Below are 20,019 nucleotides of genomic sequence, written 5' to 3'. Positions count from 1 at the left end.
AAAAATTCAGTTTTGTAAACGGGAAATTTATAAAAATGACCACAATATTGATATTCATGTCAACATCGAAGTGTTGACTATTGGGCTGGTAATACCCTCGGGAACGAAACGTCCATCAGCAGTGGCATCGACCCAGTGGTGTATATAGTTATCAAAGTACCAGGATTATAATTTTGTACGCCAGACGCGCGTTTCGTCTATTTAAGACTCATCAGTGACGCTCATATCAAAATATTTATAAAGCCAAACAAGTACAAAGTTGAAGAGCATTTAGGATCCAAAATTCCGAAAAAGTTGTGCCAAATACGGCTAAGGTAGTCTATTCCTGGGATAAGAAAATCCTTAGTTTTTCGAAAAATTCAGTTTTGTAAACGGGAAATTTATAAAAATGACCACAATATTGATATGCATGTCAACATCGAAGTGTTGACTACTGGGCTGGTAATACCCTCGGGGACGAAACGTACCAGCAGTTGCATCGACCCAGTGGTGTGAATAGTTATCAAAGTACCAGGATTATAATTTTGTACGCCAGACGCGCGTTTCGTCTACATAAGACTCATCAATGACGCTCATATCAAAATATTTATAAAGCCAAACAAGTACAAAGTTGAAGAGCATTTAGGATCCAAAACTCCAAAACGTTGTGCCAAATACGGCTAAGGTAATCTATTCCTGGGATAAGAAAATCCTTAGTTTTTCGAAAAATTCAGTTTTGTAAACGGAAAATTTATAAAAATGACCACAATATTGATATTCATGTCAACACCGAAGTGTTGACTACTGGGCTGGTAATACCCTCGGGGACGAAACGTCCACCAGCAGTTGCATCAACCCAGTGGTGTAAATAGTTATCAAAGTACCAGGATTATAATTTTGTACGCCAGACGCGCGTTTCGTCTACATACGACTCATCAGTGACGCTCATATCAAAATATTTATAAAGCCAAACAAGTACAAACTTTTTATCCAACAGTAATGATGTTTAGTAGCATTGTTTAAATACAACGTATATAGAACACACAACGCATTTATTGAGATTTTTTAACATTTATGGTGCCGTGACGGACGTTAAAGGCAATACGTGTCGGCAACAGAGCAGCAGTGACGAAGCTATGGATCAAATTCGAGGAGCTGAAAGAGAATCCTGAAAACGTCAAAATGGAGGAATTCAAAGCCATAGAGTATGTCGTAACCCAGAAAAAGAAGATTATTCATGATTTACACGAGAAGATGAAAGAAATCCAACACGAGGATCACATTGAACAAGAAATTACAGACTCGGATGAGTATATGTTTGATTTAGACAGTAAACTAAAGCAAATACGAAAACTTAAGCAAACAATCGAATCCCTCAACAATAATTCTAATTTAAAAGAAAGTAAACAATGAACGCTAACACTGAATGCTATATACCTACATCAAACGCTATTTATACAAACACATCAGCCGTTTACATGCTAAACACTAGAAAGCGAATTACATCGGAGGAAAATCCTACCGGAAATCAATCAAGCAACTTTATTGGTCCGATTTTACAATCATACAATACTCAGGAAGATTGTTCGTATATACAACCACCAGCCCAACTACCAAATGTATTTAGTGATGTAAATCATAGATTATTTTAATTAGATTAGCCACATTTTGACGGGTATGTTTTGCAGTTGAGCACATTTTGGGACTTTTACGAATGTACCATACACTAAAATAGTAGCCTTACACCAATACAGAAATTTAGTTATCTGAAAGCCCAGCTTATAAGAACCGCCGCCCAAACCATATCAGGATTTGCGCTTACGCACACCAATTATGAGACAGCCGTTTGTTTGCTAAGAGAGAGATTTGGAAACTCACACAATTTTTTAATGCTTACATGAAATCACTCATGAGCTTACCCGCAACGACAAATGATGCATTTAGCTTGAGATCTTACGGAGACAAACTTGAATCATATGTGCAAGGATTAGAGTCACTTTGTCAAACACCTGAGATGTATGGTTCGCTTTAGTTTTGGACAAGTTACCGATTGACATGAGAAAATCTATTGCAAGAAAACGCGGGAGATATAACTTGATATTGAAAAATCTACGAATAGCAATAACCAAAGAGATTGAAATACTTAAAGCTGGCGAAGGAGTCATGAATTCAGACATATTGTACGCCACTGCACTTTTTTATGGGTACGCAATCACATTCATACAAGAGCGAATTCAAAGACACACGTAAGATGGTAAATACACATACATGTATATTTTGTTTAGCTGAGCAATATCCGGCGGAGTGCCCTGAAGTAACAGACGTAAACATAAGAAATTAAATTGTAAAACAGAAACAGTTATGCTTTAACTGTAAAGGGTCACACTAAGTAGCCGCATGCCACTGTACTGAACGATGCAAAAAGTGTAACGGAATACATCATACTAGCATATGTAAAGGAAAAGAGGTAATTCCAGGTATGACACCGCAGCCTAAATTACAATAGTCAGCAATCAACGTAGTTGAAACACCAAACGAGACTACAGTAATGTATCCATCACATCAGAGTCACGACATTCTCCCGAAAACAACAACTGCACCAGTTGTAAATAACGACCAAGAACTAGAAAGTAACATCTTATTTGACGAGGGAGCACAGCCTTCTTCAATTTTATAACTCAGAAATTAACTGATAAATTAGAAATAAATCCTACAGAAAAAGTAAGCATTCATCCGTCTGTGAGTTGAAATTTATCCCAGAAGGTTCGCAACTTAGACACTGCAACAATACAGTTACAGACCGACACAGGAGAAAAAGTCCATATCGACACACTCATTGTTCCAGAGATTGCCGTTCCGATTTAAAACAAGATTTCACATACTACAAGGAACTTTCCACATTTAAACTTAAGTACAGAACGTTTCAAAATTGATTTACTCATAGGCACCGACTACTACTGGTAAATTATCGAGGACAGAGTTATAAGAGGAAAAGGACCAATCGTTGTACAGTCAAAGTTCGGATGTGTGTAATCAGGACTAATCAATAGAAACATCAACCATCCGACATCATATATAGCTCTGGTAAACATCATTGAAGACAAGAACACAGCGAAAAGGGAAAGTTCACGGCAAAGTTGCTATGGAAACATGACCGTTCAGATGATATACTTTCAGGCACGACCGTTGCCAAAAGAAGACCAGAAGACACATCACAATGGCTCGTACAAAGTAGATCGCACATGAACCCACTTAAGGAAAATTTCAAAGAAAGTAACTTGCTACCTAGACGAACGAACACACCCTCAACTGGTAGAGTCAAGAAGCCAAATAGATACAAGAAAGGAACTTACAACGCATAAAGAAAATTACCGCTGAGTGATGCTACAGTATGCGGCAGAAGAAAAATCCATGAATGAACTATGAGATAAACTTTAGTTGTGATCAGTTAAGGTTAAGGAACTAGATTATTTTAATTGAGATGGACATAAATTTAAATTTCTTTTATCTATATTGTGAACTTACATTTTCTTACAATTTTTCGTTACATACTTCGGAAAATACGCAAGGTACAAACATTATGCTATGGTCACGTTGTAACTATAACGCTATAGTAAGTGATGTTATTGTATTATTCATTACCTATCACTACATTTAAACGTGTATAGAAAACACAACGCATTTATTGAGATTCTTCAACAATCTTACATTCGGAATTCCTAAGAATATCTTTACGGTAATTTTTGAACCTTTCAAGCTCATTTCAAAAGGCTATTCCTTACTTAAATATTATTCTGGGATCCGGGCCCGTCTGGCCTACACAGAGGTTCAAAGTTGCCCTTTACGTATTTTCCATAGCAACCACACATTCGGTACTCCTCGACATATCCCTACGGCAAAGTTCCGAACCGGACCTAGCTCATTTCAAAGATATTGATTCAAGCTATTTGCTACTTAAATATTTTTCTGGGATTTGGGCCCGTCTGGCCTACACAGAGGTTCAAAGTTGCCCATTTACGTATTTTCCATATCAAACACACATTCGGTACTCCTCGACATATCCCTACGCCAAAGTTCCGAACCGGACCTAGCTCATTTTAAAGGTATTGATCCAAGCTAATTGCCAGGTAAATATTTGTCTGGGATCCGGCCCAGTCTGGCCACCACAGAGGTTCAAAGTTGCCCATTTACGTATTTTCCATATCAACCACACATTCGGTACTCCTCGACATATCCCTACGGCAAAGTTCCGAACCGGACATAGCTCATTTTAAAGGTATTGACCCAAGCTATTCCCCACTTAAATATTTTTCTGGGATCCGGGCCCGTCTGGCCACCACAGAGGTTCAAAGATGTCCCATAACGTAATTTTCCGTATTAAACACACATTCGGTACTTTTCGGCATATACCAACGGCAAAGTTTCGAATCGGACCTAGCTCATTTCAAAGGTATTGACTCAGGCTATTCCCCACTTAAATATTTTTTCTGGGATCCGGGCCCGTCTGGCCACCACAGAGGTTCAAAGGTGTCCCATTACGTAATTTTCCGTATTAAACACACATTCGGTACTTTTCGGCATATACCAACGGCAAAGTTTCGAACCGGACCTAGCTCATTTCAAAGGTATTGACCCAGGCTATTCCCCACTTAAATATTTTTCTGGGATCCGGGCCCGTCTGGTCACCACAGAGGTTCAAAGGTGTCCCATAACGTAATTTTCCGTATTAAACTCACATTCGGTACTTTTCGGCATATACCAACGGCAAAGTTTCGAACCGGACCTAGCTCATTTCAAAGATATTGACCCAGGCTATTCCCCACTTAAATATTTTTCTGGGATCCGGGCCCGTCTGGCCACCACAGAGGTTCAAAGGTGTCCCATAACGTAATTTTCCGTATTAAACACACATTCGGTACTTTTCGGCATATACCAACGGCAAAGTTTCGAACCGGACCTAGCTTATTTCAAAGGTATTGACTCAGGCTATTCCCCACTTAAATATTTTTCTGGGATCCGGGCCCGTCTGGCCACCACAGAGGTTCAAAGGTGTCCCATAACGTAATTTTCCGTATTAAACACACATTCGGTACTTTTCGGCATATACCAACGGCAAAGTTTCGAACCGGACCTAGCTTATTTCAAAAGTATTGACTCAGGCTATTCCCCACTTAAATATTTTTCTGGGATCCGGGCCCGTCTGGCCACCACAGAGGTTCAAAGGTGTCCCATAACGCAATTTTCCGTATTAAACTCACATTCGGTACTTTTCGGCATATACCAACGGCAAAGTTTCGAACCGGACCTAGCTCATTTCAAAGGTATTGACCCAGGCTATTCCCCACTTAAATATTTTTCTGGGATCCGGGCCCGTCTGGCCACCACAGAGGTTCAAAGGTGTCCCATAACGCAATTTTCCGTATTAAACTCACATTCGGTACTTTTCGGCATATACCAACGGCAAAGTTTCGAACCGGACCTAGCTCATTTCAAAGGTATTGACCCAGGCTATTCCCCACTTTAATATTTTTCTGGGATCCGGGCCCGTCTGGCCACCACAGAGGTTCAAAATCGTCCGGGGGTGGTTACCGTCTTTTAAACAGTCGCTGGTAGGTGTTCACTATACATTTCTTTTCTTTTTTGGCTTTCCATAAATATTTCTATTTATATGTCTATATGTTTCTGGAGTAATCGGATTTTGTTTCATATTTGATATATTAAATAACATCTTTGGCGAATCTTCTGTAATGTTTGATTGATAAAAATCTATATAACATAAAGAAAAATATGCAACTTGTATCAGGGTTTATATTCGAGGACAACGAAAATTTATGACAGCTTGAAGGGGTCATAAAATGGTATTTTTTCCCTTATGCTTTTTAGTGATTTTCAACTAAATTTGAATATTGAACTGACTGCTAGCAGCCGGTTGGATATTGAATATCAATTATCGCATGTCAATTAACGGACAGACCGCTAACTTCACATACATATTTAAAACGGAATGAAATGCTTTAAAAATCAGTAGAAACCGTGAAATTGTCGATTTCCGCTGTTAAATTGTATTTAACTAAGATTTAGCGATTTTTGGAACGTTTGAGCCTCACGCAGTTTTTTGGTTTTTAGACATATCATCAAAATTGGCTGCTGGAAAAAAGTGGCTGCTATCTTGATTGGCCGATAAAAGTGGCTGCCAGCTTGAGTCTGGTACTTTATATGATGAAAATTAATTAAAATCCTTCTGTGAAAATGCATCGCATATACAACAGTAATGAATCCCTCTACAGTGAAAATGAAATTTTGATATCATTATTCAACAGTAAACATAAATCGCATCACAAAACAACAAAGTGGAATCACGCTGAACAACAAACCCTGTTTTAAGTTATTATACTACATTATTAATCATGTTAAAAGGTACATTTTTCTACAAATGAAACTCGACTGCTACTTTTAAAACTCTTGTACGCTCTGTTCATTTTAAACTATTCTTAATATTTATCTATCTGCATGTGTATCAATTTTACACCTGGATGGCTGTAGGGTCCGCATCAAATACTTTTATCATGAATTTATAAAAACAGTACATATTGTATATTATTTCTTAATTTATTCAAAAATCGTGAATTTGTCGATTGTTTATTTATCACGGATACAGTGAAAATGGCATTTCAAGATTCGCACATTACATACACTGATTACAAAGATTTTTATTGATTCGTAATAATAATTCTTATTGACAAACTTGAACGTTATGTTGGCTTAAATCCAAATCGAAATTGTGATCTTTCATATTTTAAATTCGAACTTTGAGGGTGTTTTTTATTGTAATTTCACATATAGTTTTAAAACCAATAAGTTTTTAAACTGTTGTCCATGTCACGCGTAACGATTTGGTTTCATAAATAATTGAAGACTTATGATGTCCTCTTAATATCTTTATGTTATTTTTGTAGCTGGGTTACTGTATCATGGACCTATAACCCCACATCTCCTTTTAATCATCATAAACTGGTTTAAAATGTTTAGTTTTCTAGGAAAAAAATGTAAAAACAAGAATTACTTTTTGACTAACTGCCACTTTTTTGCAACTTTTAAGTAGAAGTCTTTACCTATTTGTCTAGTGATGCCACTCGCGATATCATTGGCAGAGTTAAGCATGGACATACGGAGAAACGATTCTATGTGAAACAGAAGCAACGCTTTGTATTGATTTGTATAATTATATCGAAAGCTAGTTTAAAAGAGCAGTGACTTAGAATTATATTGTAGAAAACTTACGAAAAGTAACATGACATGTTTAATTTACGCTTTGACAATTACACCAACTAAATTTGGTTAAACAGGCTTTTTTTCTTTCTTAGGCAGTTAATATGTAGTGTAACTTCGTTCAATAACTGGCGCTATCAAACACATTTTCAGTATTAAAGTGAAACACATATATATTTATTTCGATCTAAACCATGACAAAATTTACCAAAACCATGACGAATTTCTAGACTCTTAACCGAACTATGTCAATCTCTTAACAAAACCATAGCAATTCCGATATCTTGCTTATTTTGCATTAATTTCGTGACACAACAATTCCAATGTAGATCGTTTGACCTCCAATATAGATTCAAACATCTTATTTGTTTTTCATCTGCTCGTGTGAATAGACTATGGCAATAATTTAGGAAAGTAACATAAATTAACCATGTCAAACTTATCCAAACTATGACAAAATCACTGTACTAAACGCTCCTCGATATGACGACCTTACTACCCGTGTTTTTTTTCAAGCAGTATTACAAAATACATAATCAATTTGTTTGTAAGCATCTTTGATAATTGTCTACCGTGTTTGTATAAGGCAATAGTTTTTACTAGAATGAAAACAATATATATTTATATTTTTATATATGCAACATAAATGCTGTAATTTCAGATCTAATTAAAGTAGAAGCAGTTTCTGGAGTTAAGGGATCAACTGTACAGATGGAATGTCCATATAAGACTCCACAGGGAAAACGAATCCTCTGGAGTAAAAAAACAAACCCTGCCATTCAATATACAGATGGAACAAATATAAACCCAAACTTACCATCAGATTTAACAACCAGATTATCAGTCACAGGTGATCATACTGCTGGAGACTACCATCTGAGTATATCTGATGTCAGGGAGAGTGATGAAGGGACCTACGAGTGTTATCTGTCTGGTACAGCTGGCAGTGTTACAACTCTACAACTTACTGTTATTAGTAAGTAAAGTATTTCTACTACTTTAACAAGGTTTTTACTAAACGCATTTGTGCATGCCTCTAGTTATCCATATTATTTATAAAAGTCTAGACGAGTCAGCAACATTCTAATACATTTAAGAAAATATAATTTGCTCTAAAGAATAGTTGGGATGTAGCTTTAAATAATATATTGAAACACATTTTCTCTAATCATGTTACAATAAAACAAATTTTGTCAATCACGATTCACAGAAAATAAATTTCCATGATCACGTATCACGAAAATATAAAAAAAAATCTGTAGAAAAACGGATCTTGATAGCGAAAATGCGCCGATCACGAAGAATGAAAATAACCGATCAGGCCCCTTATTATAGAGACTGTCAGGTGCGGTGACCATCTTCAAAATATTATTATACACATAAAACATAAGACAAATGTCCTCAAACGTTTTCACCACAAATGGCATCAGTTTCTTTGAAATAACATACAACACTGTTGACAAGCGGATGACGGTTACTGAAATTACCACGATCCCAATATGGCGGAGTGGAATCTCCGTAAGATATTTCCCCCTAAATTTCTGTGTGTTTACATAAATGTGACTAACATTACTCAGCCGTCGTGTGGTTATTTACATTTGCAACGAGTCTGTCAAATATTAACCTTGAACAGTTGTCCGTTACTTAGAAAATAGAAAGTGAAAAATGTACTTTGATGATGGTAACTGTTTATGTTATTTTTGAAGATCGTGGTAACGTTACACACGCTGTTTCTATACAACCCCTAGGATTTGAAACAGAATCTTCGAAATTTCCTCCGCCAAACAAAATAAAAATGTTAGCAAAGACGAACCACTATTACATGTAAAACAAATTTGATATGTGTTTTAAATTATGTTTGTATAGCTCTTGGTCATATATTAAGTAATATTTATTATATTTGAGGATTAAAATAACAAAGCTATGTGAAAAACAACGAATGTCCAACGTTACATTTATGAAACACTGTTTTTACTCTTATGTATAGTGATCCTATTTCTTATTCTCTGATCTTCCCGAACCTTGGCAGGAACAACAACATGTGTCGGTTCTTTGTGGCATTAGAGCCGTTATTTTGCCAAATTTCATTTGACTCGGTGGGTGCATAGTAAGCTGGAATAAGAAAAATGTCCAACGGCGTTTTTCGTTAACTTAACGACTGAAAGTGAATTTTATAAGTAGATATAGCAGAAAATGAATAAAAAGAGTAGGACAATAATAACATCTACAAAAAGTACAAATATTTGCCTCGTTGTTCGTTAGTTTAAATATTGCAGATTCTATAAAATCTTCTCTACACAGTCGTTTTTCAAGCGGTAGCCATTTTGTCCAAGTTGATATTTCATTTTTCAAAGCAGTATTTTTTAACTGATATTTTAATAAGTTATTTATAATTGATCATAACAAAAGTTAGATACACGAAGAGCACAAATGCCTAGATTCTGTTCTTATTTACTTCATATTTGGGTCTTTAAGGAATACAATGCTTCCACACATTACAAAACGTCTGAAAACGTCTAAAAATTCGAAAACGTTAATTTTCGAGGTTACATGTGCTAAAGTTTCAATTAAATGTTCATGATAACTAAAACAAATCATGTGGTGTAATTTAGAAAAAGATGTTGATGCCTGCCGAAAACAAAAAGAATAGTGCATGTTGCCGCGTATAGACTCCGGCCGGGGACATAGATTCGACACAGGTTAAATTTTGCAATTTTTATTAATCGTTTAATAGCTTTTAACGAATAAATTTTATTTTTTAAAATGGGGAAATGAGGAAAAAAATCTCATTACATGAACTTCGTTCAACTTTTGCAAAGACAAATTGGAGACACCAAGACAGTCCTATGAATGTAAAATGCGAATTTTAATGCGGAAGTACTCCGAAATAGATCTTTTAAAGTGACTTCAGTAAGGTGCATTCACCAATATTAATACAAGTCCAATTTTTCGATTCACTTGCATAGTGTCAGATTGGTGTTGCTAAACGACGGAAACGGAAAACTGAACGGAAAACTGAACGGAAAACTGAACGGAAAACTGAACGGAATACGGAACGGAAAACGGAAACTGAAAGAATTGAATCTTTTCTTTTTGGTTATCTCATCTTCATAGGCATGTTTTATATAGTATAACACATGTTTACAAGAAAGAAAAACAGAGAAGTAAATTTAAAATAAAATATTCAGTTTTTTAAATACAAGATCCCAGGCTAGACCATACATATTTACGACAAAAGAGACGATTTTTCGTTCCCTATTGTTAATTTTCCATTTTTAGATAATGATGTTCCTTTGGCACCATATTACGGTGTTTATATTTCACAGATGTATAAGTACCCGGCCATGTCCACTTGCATTTTTGTCCATCTGATGAGTTAAGCCTTTTTCAACTGATTTTTATAGTTTATTCTTATGTTGTACTGTTATACCACTGTTCCAGGTAAGGGGGAGGGTTGGGATCCCGCTAACATGTTTAACCCCGCCACATTATTTATGAATGTGCCTGTCCCAAGTCAGGAGCCTGTAATTCAGTGGTTGTCGTTTGTTTATGTTTTACATATTTGTTTTTCGTTCATTTTTTTTTAAATATAAATAAGGCCGTTAGTTTTCTCGTTTGAATTGTTTTACATTGTCTTATCGGGGCCTTTTATAGTTGACTATGCGGTATGGGTTTTGCTCATTGTTGAAGGCCGTACGGTGATCTATAGTTGTTAATGTCTATGTCATTTTGGTCTCTTATGGACAGTTGTCTCATTGGGAATCATACCACATCTTCTTTTTATACGTCGTTTCAGTTAACTGATCGTCTTTTCTTATTTGATAAAGAAGTTGAATAAATATCAATAAGATAGTAACGCAAAAACATAAAAATAAATCTACACATGGCCTAACAATTATACACAATACACAAAATATAAACTAAAGGTGATGACAGCACAAAGTTGCAACTGCGATATTTACAAAAACCATTGATGATATTATAAAATCCAGCCGGTTACGCATTATGTTGGAGCATACTATATGTGAGAGCATCTAAGAGAGAATGCATAGCGCAAATGTACCGTGAAACGTCTGCTGTTGTCCATTCATCAGGTATTCAGCTGGGATTGATGATTGTTGTAAAATAAGTGAATGATGATAAAATGTTTAAGCTGCTAATTTATATATATTTTTAGACATTCTATGGCTTATTTCTCTTGGCCTTTATACTTTGGATGTATTGAGTCCATATTCTCTTTATTTTTCTTATCCTACTTAATTTACTATGTGTTTTCGTTTTGTATTAAACGGTTTATTTAGTGGTGCGTATTTAGTTGGTTTCTACTTAGTTAGTACAATTAAAGTGAATTGTTCATTCAGTGCTTCTGCTCTGTCATGTTCGTTTTCTGCTGGTTTTATTTTTTTTTTAATCTGACCTGGCCCAAGTGAGCTTTTCACGTCATTTGACGTTCATCGTCCGTTTTCGTCGTTGTTAGCTTTTCCAAAAATCTTCCCTGAAACTTAACTGGGCCAAAGGTTACCAAGCACATGTCTTAAAGGAAGTCGTTTGACAGTTTTAGTTAAACTTTGCAACAATTATTCTTGGTGTATCTTGTTAAAAAGTGGACTGGATAACCCTGCCTGCCAGCTAAGATAACCAATATGACTGATATTAAAACCTAGTAATGAAATACAAGTGCTGTTTATTGAAAACCTTTATGAATAGAGAAAACCTGATGCGAATAAAATGTTTAGAAAGTTGAGCTAATGTCCATTCACGTAAAAGCGGTCAAATGATTTCTAATAGGAGTTATCACCCTTATATGACACATTTTACAAATTTCCATGCTTGCCTATAGTATATAAAAATATAAAAATAGTTAAAAACTATTAATTGCAAAAGTTACTAGCAACACAAGATTTACAAGGAGGTCAAAATGTCCGGCGAATCGTTAGTTGACTCGTTATAGAGTCTTCGCTCTTACTGATTTTTCCAATCTTTGGCGATGTTACCAAATATTTTGAAAACTATAACCGATAGCTAGAAACTAATGAAATAAAAATGGACAGCAAGACAAGATCTACAAACAAGTTGATATTTTCATTATAGTAAGTATAATTTTTAAAGTAATGATTGACCTTAAATGACGGAGGACTTTTCATCCTCTCTTGTGTTTTGGGTAAACACTAAAGAAGATAGAGAGATTTTTATAAGTCTATAATGTTGGAGAGTTCCTATTGTTTAAGATGCATATAAACCTAAATGAATGCTCTTTCTAGCATCTTGTTTTTCCAGCTATCAATGTTATGTATACTAAAACTTTTTGCTATTTTCTTTGATATCTAGATCCTATTCTATTGTCAACATAATTGTTGAGTGATTTCATTTATACTTCAGTCGTTATTTATTTTCGTAGTTCTTTCCATTTCCCACCTTGAATTCCGTCCATATAAATATTTCTTTCCGTTTCCGCCGTTTAGAAACACCGGTGTCAGATATATATGTATTGGGGTTGAATTAAGATATAAAAAAATTACACAATGACAGATGATATGCACCTTGAAAGTTAAACATTCTATAATAAAAGTTTTGTACATTTAAAAAAAATTATTTAAAAAGTATATTTAAACAAAACGCATTTGACTAACGGGTCGAACAACTGATGATCTTTTACCCTGCTGACTGCCATTGGCAATTTCCAAATAAAATTGATCACAAGATGTAAGAAAATGGATCTTAATATAAATTTAAAACTAAACAGAAAACAATAAACTTGTATCCAAGATGTTATGCCACAAACTTGAGGTGTCAATATTTTTTTGTACACCAGATCCCGATTTCGACAATAAATGTCTATTCAGTGATGTTAGGGCGATTTGGTGTCACGATATCACAGTAGCATGGGTTCGAATCCCGGCGAGGGAAGAACCAAAAATTTGCGAAAGCAAATTTACAGATCTAACATTGTTGGGTTGATGTTTAGACGAGTTGTATATACATTATGTACACAGCCATGTATCACCATCATTGATGGGGATCCGATGGATACATCTGTTGTAGGGTTGTCACTGACTCAGACGTACTTATAAATATAATTATTTTCTGTGATTGTATCTTACATTAATTTGTAGGATCCTTTACTATAGATATTTAGCTGATCTGTAACAATAACATCTTCATGCCTTATATATCATGTACTGCAGTACGCCGCTAGATTAAAACTGACGTGGAAAGGTAACACACGGCCAGCGAAAGCTCTATTTTTAAGAGCCCAGGTGGTCGTGTGGTCTAGCGGGACGGCTGCAGTGCAGGCAATTTGGTGTCACGATATCACAGTAGCATGTTTACACCTTATACATAATATATCAGTATTGTTAAAACTTTTGCACCGAAAAAGGCCATTTGTTGAGCCAAAATCTTTGCAATTATTGTATAATTTATAACATCTGTTCAGTTTGTCTATCTTTGTGCGATGATATTCAACACTTTTTAGTGTTTTGTTTTCCATTTATTTATCGGTATTGTTACACAATCTTTTAGACTCATATATATGTATATATATATATATAACTCGTCTAAACATCAACCCAACAATGTTAGATCTGTAAATTTGCTTTCGCAAATTTTTGGTTCTTCCCTCGCCTGGATTCGAACCCATGCTGCTGTGATATCGTGACACCAAATCGCCTGCACTGCAGCCGTCCCGCTAGACCACACGACCCCCTGGGCTCTCTATAAAAGAGCTTTCGCTGGCCGTGTGTTACCTTTCCTCGTCAGTTTTTAATCTAGCGGCGTACTACAGTACATGATATATAAGGCATGAAGATGTTTTTGTTACAGATCAGCTAAATTATCTATAGTAAAGGATCCTACAAATTAATGTAATATACAGTCACAGAAAATAATTATATTTATAAGTACGTCTGAGTCATATAAACAAGTCTAAATTGAAAACTATATATTCACACTCTTGGTGTTGAGGTCAGATCTTCTATATATTGCGATGTTATTTTTTACTTCTGACATATTTATTTAAAGACCCCCAGTATTTTAAAATAAAGAAGTAAAAGCATGTTGCTTTTATTCGAAGGCAATATATTTAAAGTTTCTACGAAGTATTAGAAAAAAACAGCTCTACATAATCAATTTGAACTCACATGCAAATTTCTTGTTTTGTTGTTCCATTCAGAGTTTTCAAAATTAATTTTAGTGGTCTTGAGAAGGTGTGGCGTGTCACATATAAAGTATAAATTTGTCAGATTGAATGGATTAACTGTTCGGTGACACATACTAAGTATCCTGGCCATTGCCGTGATACCTATAGAGTTTCTTGTTCGGTGTGGCACCATCACAGAATAAAGCCCTTACTTTAAAACCATAACCCTCCAATAGGCCAACCCCTATCCATACTGAAACAAACAGTTGCTCACTGCTAAATCCTTTGCATGGGTAGTGGGATACTACACATTCTAAACGGCTAAATATTCCTCTTATCGTGAACGCTAAAATATGTGTTGCTAGTTCTGGTACTCTTTTGTCTTTGGCATTGTATGCATATAGTTCGTTTTTCACTGTTCCTAAGTCACAAAATCCTATTAATTTCCCGGTTTCAGTACAATAGACCAGTTCTGATTTTATTCTAACTTCATCAAAGAGCAAGCTCACTTCACTTTTCAAATCGTTTTCATCAACTTCATGATCCGTTATAATTCTCTCAATTACATCTGAATTCCATCCACTACCAGCATCTGTGAATTTTGTATAATCTCTTAGAGTATTTTTGCAAGGAGGAGTTAGGATTTTGCTGTTTTTCATCATCTTATATACTGAAGGTGACTTTGCATGAATTGCGATGCACCATTGTAAAAGTATGGGATGCCATCTCATTTGCCTCGAGTCTATTAGTGTTGCTGCTTCAAGCTGCTGCTGCTATAAAAGATGTGGTATGGTACCCTTCTGGAAGTTTTGTAACGCAGCATTTTGTTGTCCTGCATTATCTTAACAAATGATGATGAAAGTCGATCCTCCAGTTCAATGCTAATTTTAGTACAGTCAGTCTGTATCTGCTCAACCAGAACATTTATTCTTCTCTTCAAGCCTCTTATTTCAGCACGAGAATTGAGGCATCTTTCTTGCAACATGTTAGAAATTCATGTAATCTAGTCTGTGTGTCAGTTTGGGTTTAGACGTGGCGGAACGCAGCCTGGTTCTACACATATATAGAAATGTCCTATACATTTGACAAACATTACATCTGTCTTCGCTTGCAGCACAAAGTCGTAAACAATTAACAGTTCTTACTAGTTTTCTATTTTTGTAGAGCTCTTCTAGTACACTCATTTCTCCTTCGGCATTGACAAAAGTGGCTAGATTTTCTGCATTCAGGTTTCTGCCGATGTCTTCAAAATCATAATTTCCCATGCATACTTTTTTCAAACCTAATATCGCAGGCCCATATTTGTTATATGTTTTTTTTTAAGTCAGTGAAAAACTGTACAGAGATAAGTCATTCATAACATGACCCAAAACATTCAAAGTGTGTTCTCCTTTGTTTTTAAACTGAAGTGAAAACTGCACTTCTCCATCATCAATTTTAATAAAATATCTACGACTGCTTTCATTACAAATAGTGAATCCAAGGTTGGCTGCATGTTGCTGAATTTGTTCCCAGTTAATTTCAGGAGTGTTAGATATTTGATAGTTTACATTGATATTAATCGGCTTTACTTTCCGTTTATTTAAGTTCTTTCTCCAGCGCCATAATTTCATTCTGCATGACTCACACATATACTGTGGGTGACTAGTTGTGTATTGTTCTATATCAACTTTTAAGGCAAGTTTTATATCCTTTGAAAATCTTGATTTATCATATGGCAAATGAATCTTAGCGTGTGGAATAGTAGAACTACATAAACGGAAAAGTTCCACCATATCAGTTTACTGAAAAAAGTAATGCTTTTCTTCCTTTGATTCAGTTGTAGTAAAAATTTAACCATCCCCCATTTGCGTTACCAATGTTAAAAAAACAAATAATTACTGACAACTAACTGATTAATTTCAAACAGATGCTATATGACTTACCCCCTCCCTCCCCAAAAAAATATGAAAAAAAGCAACATAATCGTTTGCATGGACATAATTTTTAATCGCAAATATCTATTTATTATTTATATTCGCATATTTTGTTCTCTGTTATTTGTTTTGTGCATTATCAGGCCAATAGTTTTTCTTTCATATATGATATGGATTTGCTAAAATATGTTAAAGACTGTACAGTAACCTATAGTTGAAAACTTCTGTTTCATTTGGTAATCATATCTTCTAATTTTTATATTGAATTATAATAAATTTCTTGTGAAAGGAAACACATAGTTGTAATCTGCATGTATAATTAAGGTTTACTGCTTACTGCTGTTCAGCCATTACAAATAGTTTTACATTTAATTCTAATGATACAATTTTAAGAATATACTGCAGATGACCCAGCATTATTTTACTAGTTCTATAAATGCATTGATATATTTAAAGTTATTAAAGTCATTTGTACCCAAAACAAATCCATCAGACGTCAGAGCAATCTCGGACTAGGTTGAAGTTATTTTTAAATTTAGAATTTAGAATTCAAAAGGTGTACATGTAATCTGTGATATAACTTGATACATGCTATATGGAGAGACAATCACGGGCGTATAATTATCCACCTCTCTTAGTGTTTAAAACATTTTCTATACATATGTTAAGTTACATTTTATGATAGAGAAAACCATTAATATTTGTGTTACACTCGATTAAAGTTTACAATCTTTAACTTAAAATTTGAGTTATCAGGCTCCATCAGGCACACTACACGTACATCAAATTATTTTCTGCAAACACTCTGCTTCAGAGTCATGTAATCTGCATAACCGGATATTTCCCGATTTCCTAGTTCCATTGATAAAAACATATTAGACAAAACTAAAAATAATCTTACCTACCTACCAATTATATTTAATTATTGAATAGAAACAGATATCGTTATGTAGCGATTCGCAATTAGCCACAGGAGTTTCCGTATTTATTTACATTGGTAGGTAGATTAGGCCCTCGAACAAATCACGTGATAAGATCAGTTTCTGTAAACAATACACGCAAGGGCGGTATCGCAGATACCCCACAAAGGAGTTATCACGTACTTGACATACTGAGGCGGAACCTTTTACTTTCCTGAAGAAATCAGTTGGGTGCGAATGTGCTACTTTTTTGTTGGAGTTCCTGTCAATATAATACTTCCATGATACAATAAATACAAATACTGGTTGATTTTATTTGGAGTATTGAAGATATAACCTGACATTCATTTTTCTAGTCGATGGCAATTATTTGTTTACTTATAATTATATTTTTATCATGAGAATTTCAAAATAAGCAAAAATAGGAGGAGTAACTCTTTTTTGGATTAATAACGAAAATGTTGTTTTTGCTGTTTGAAAAATACTTATCATTTCATTTGGCGAAATTACAAAACCTTTTCAAAAGTACCAAAACAGTGATTGTCCAAAGTAAGTGAGGCTGGTGTTTAAAACTTATTTAATCAACTGCCACACTGGAGGTAAACCAGAGTCAAAATGAAAGTTGTTGTGATGAAGAAGGAAGACTCATTATAAGAGACAGGATATATGATATGCTAGCTTGGACACACTGCGTCATAAATAATGAAATTATGTACACTTGTCAATTATGATTATTTAATGAACCAACAATTATCTTTTATCAAGTATACACAATTTTTTCGGCATGTGTACAACTATCGCAGTACCAGCATTGTAAATGTAAAAAGTCCAATTGCATCACTAGACTACGCTTGGGAAGTGAGTGAAGAAGCCATAAAATTGTTAAAATATAAGTTATCCCCTTAATTGAATCACAAAAGAAATCAGTTACAAGTTCTAATTGATTGTTGTCAATTAGAAATAAACTGTGTATCATTTGTCCTGTTGTAAAAGCCAACAACATTACCAATTTGAAAGTTAACTTCTTTAATGAAATATTTTTTACTGTCTTCAAAGTTTTTCAGAACGTTAAAACGATATCAATGTTCAAATTGACATTATATTTTGGAAACGTAGGTCTTTTGTTAATAAGTCTCTTCATAAACTACTTCACTTGGACATGTTTTCCAATTTGAACATAAGTTATCAAATACACAAAACTAAACACAGCAGATTTAGCAGTAGTTAAAGCACTGTAACTCAATCCACTTTCAAATAAATTGAAAAAAAACTGTAGAAAATTGTTTATCATGTTTATAGAAGGATTAAATTGATTAATCTTTTCTTAGATACAAAAAACATCCACTTTTGGATATATGACCCATATTGTTTTTGTGTACCTTCTCTCCATGATCCCAGCGTCTTTTGATAAGCTTCTTTCACATAAATTTTCCCTGAGACCAGGAAAACTCCAAATCTATATTTTAAATGATGATTTTGACTTGTTTTCAGATTTTTAAAGATATTTTGAACTTTGAGTAGAATGTAGGGTTGATTGCATACTAAGTTCAGCATCACAGGAAACCAAGTTTGTGTTGAAAATAACGGAGCTACATGTATCACCACTGCTGTTGCTTTTTCGAGACAAGTGTTCTGTAATACTGCACTCAATACACTGAAAGGTGGAAAAATATATGCGTAATAGTCACTCCAGTGCAAATAAAACATACTTATCAACCTGTAATTATATTTTGACGCAAGTAGGTCAATATCACAAGTTCCAAACTTGTCCATGATCTGAGCAAAAATATTGTCTACTATCATCCATTCCATATCAGCATTTAGCTTTTGCCTGCTGAGTGCAAATGCTTTAATGTTGAACTTTCCTTTTATGAAGAAAACACTTAACCAGATTTTTCTATGCATACACCATAACAAATTCTTTTTAGCTAGTCTATTGAGTGATGTTTTTCTTCCACCCATTTTATTCAAATATTTATAGCTGTAGTGTTATCCTGAAATTATTGAACATAACTCTACATGCGAATTTTCACAGAATTGTTTTAAGGCCAATTGAGTGCTTTATAATTTATATGTTTTCGTCTCTCCTCTTTCGACAAAATACCTGATATATCCAAATTGTTTGAAACATCATGTGCACTTTATCCTATCATACTTCTATCTTTTGATTTGAATACAATAGGTTTGAAACTATATGTTAAATTAAAAATCCATCCATTAACAGTCTATACAACTCAAAGTCTTTTTGTATTTCGAAAGTTTTGTAAAACAAGGGTGCATATAAAACATCATGTTCAGCTGCAATTAATTCCCAAATGAGTTAAGCAAATTCATTCACCGTTAAAAATTCTTTATTCAACATTTCGACACTTAAATTTACAATGTTTGCCACTTTCTTAGCTGTAATTGTAACAGTCATATTAACTGAGTCTATTTCAAAACCTAAAAAATCCTAATTTTTGTAGTTGGTGTAAAATATCATCTATATATGCACAATTAATATATCCTTCCTTCCTCAAAGAGGAAAGAACTGGTTTTAATAGTTTTGTGAACACTCTAGAAGCTGAAGATAAACCGTTTGACATAGCAGTAAACTGAAAAAAGTTTTCTTTCCATTTAAATATTAAATATTTCCTGTCCTCAAGGCTATTTTTTATACGACCTCAAATATATATTTTTGCGTCGTATAATGGTATCATGCTGTCATCGTCTGCGTCGTCAGCGTCGTCTGCGTCGTCGTCCGAAGACACATGGTTTCCGAATAATAACTTTAGCATATAAGTTAGCAGAAATCAAT

The 20,019-nt window shown here is 34.6% G+C and overlaps 2 protein-coding genes across 2 annotated transcripts in view; both read left to right on the top strand.

The window, feature by feature from the left end:
- LOC143079319 (uncharacterized) overlaps nt 1–20,019 on the top strand; it is a 239,632-nt gene that overhangs the window by 167,054 nt on the left and 52,559 nt on the right. The gene's annotated exons all lie outside the window — the stretch shown is intronic.
- The window catches only part of LOC143078476 (nephrin-like), a 206,446-nt gene that overhangs the window by 164,185 nt on the left and 22,242 nt on the right, over nt 1–20,019 (top strand). Inside the window, exon 10 of the mRNA XM_076253335.1 lies at nt 7,910–8,224. Coding sequence (XP_076109450.1) covers nt 7,910–8,224 — 315 coding nt within the window. The remainder of the gene's footprint in view (nt 1–7,909; nt 8,225–20,019) is intronic.

Source organism: Mytilus galloprovincialis, chromosome 6 (assembly GCF_965363235.1).
Source record: "Mytilus galloprovincialis chromosome 6, xbMytGall1.hap1.1, whole genome shotgun sequence".
Classification (NCBI taxonomy): Eukaryota; Metazoa; Mollusca; class Bivalvia; order Mytilida; family Mytilidae; genus Mytilus; species Mytilus galloprovincialis.
This window is presented reverse-complemented; position numbering and strand designations above follow the sequence as displayed.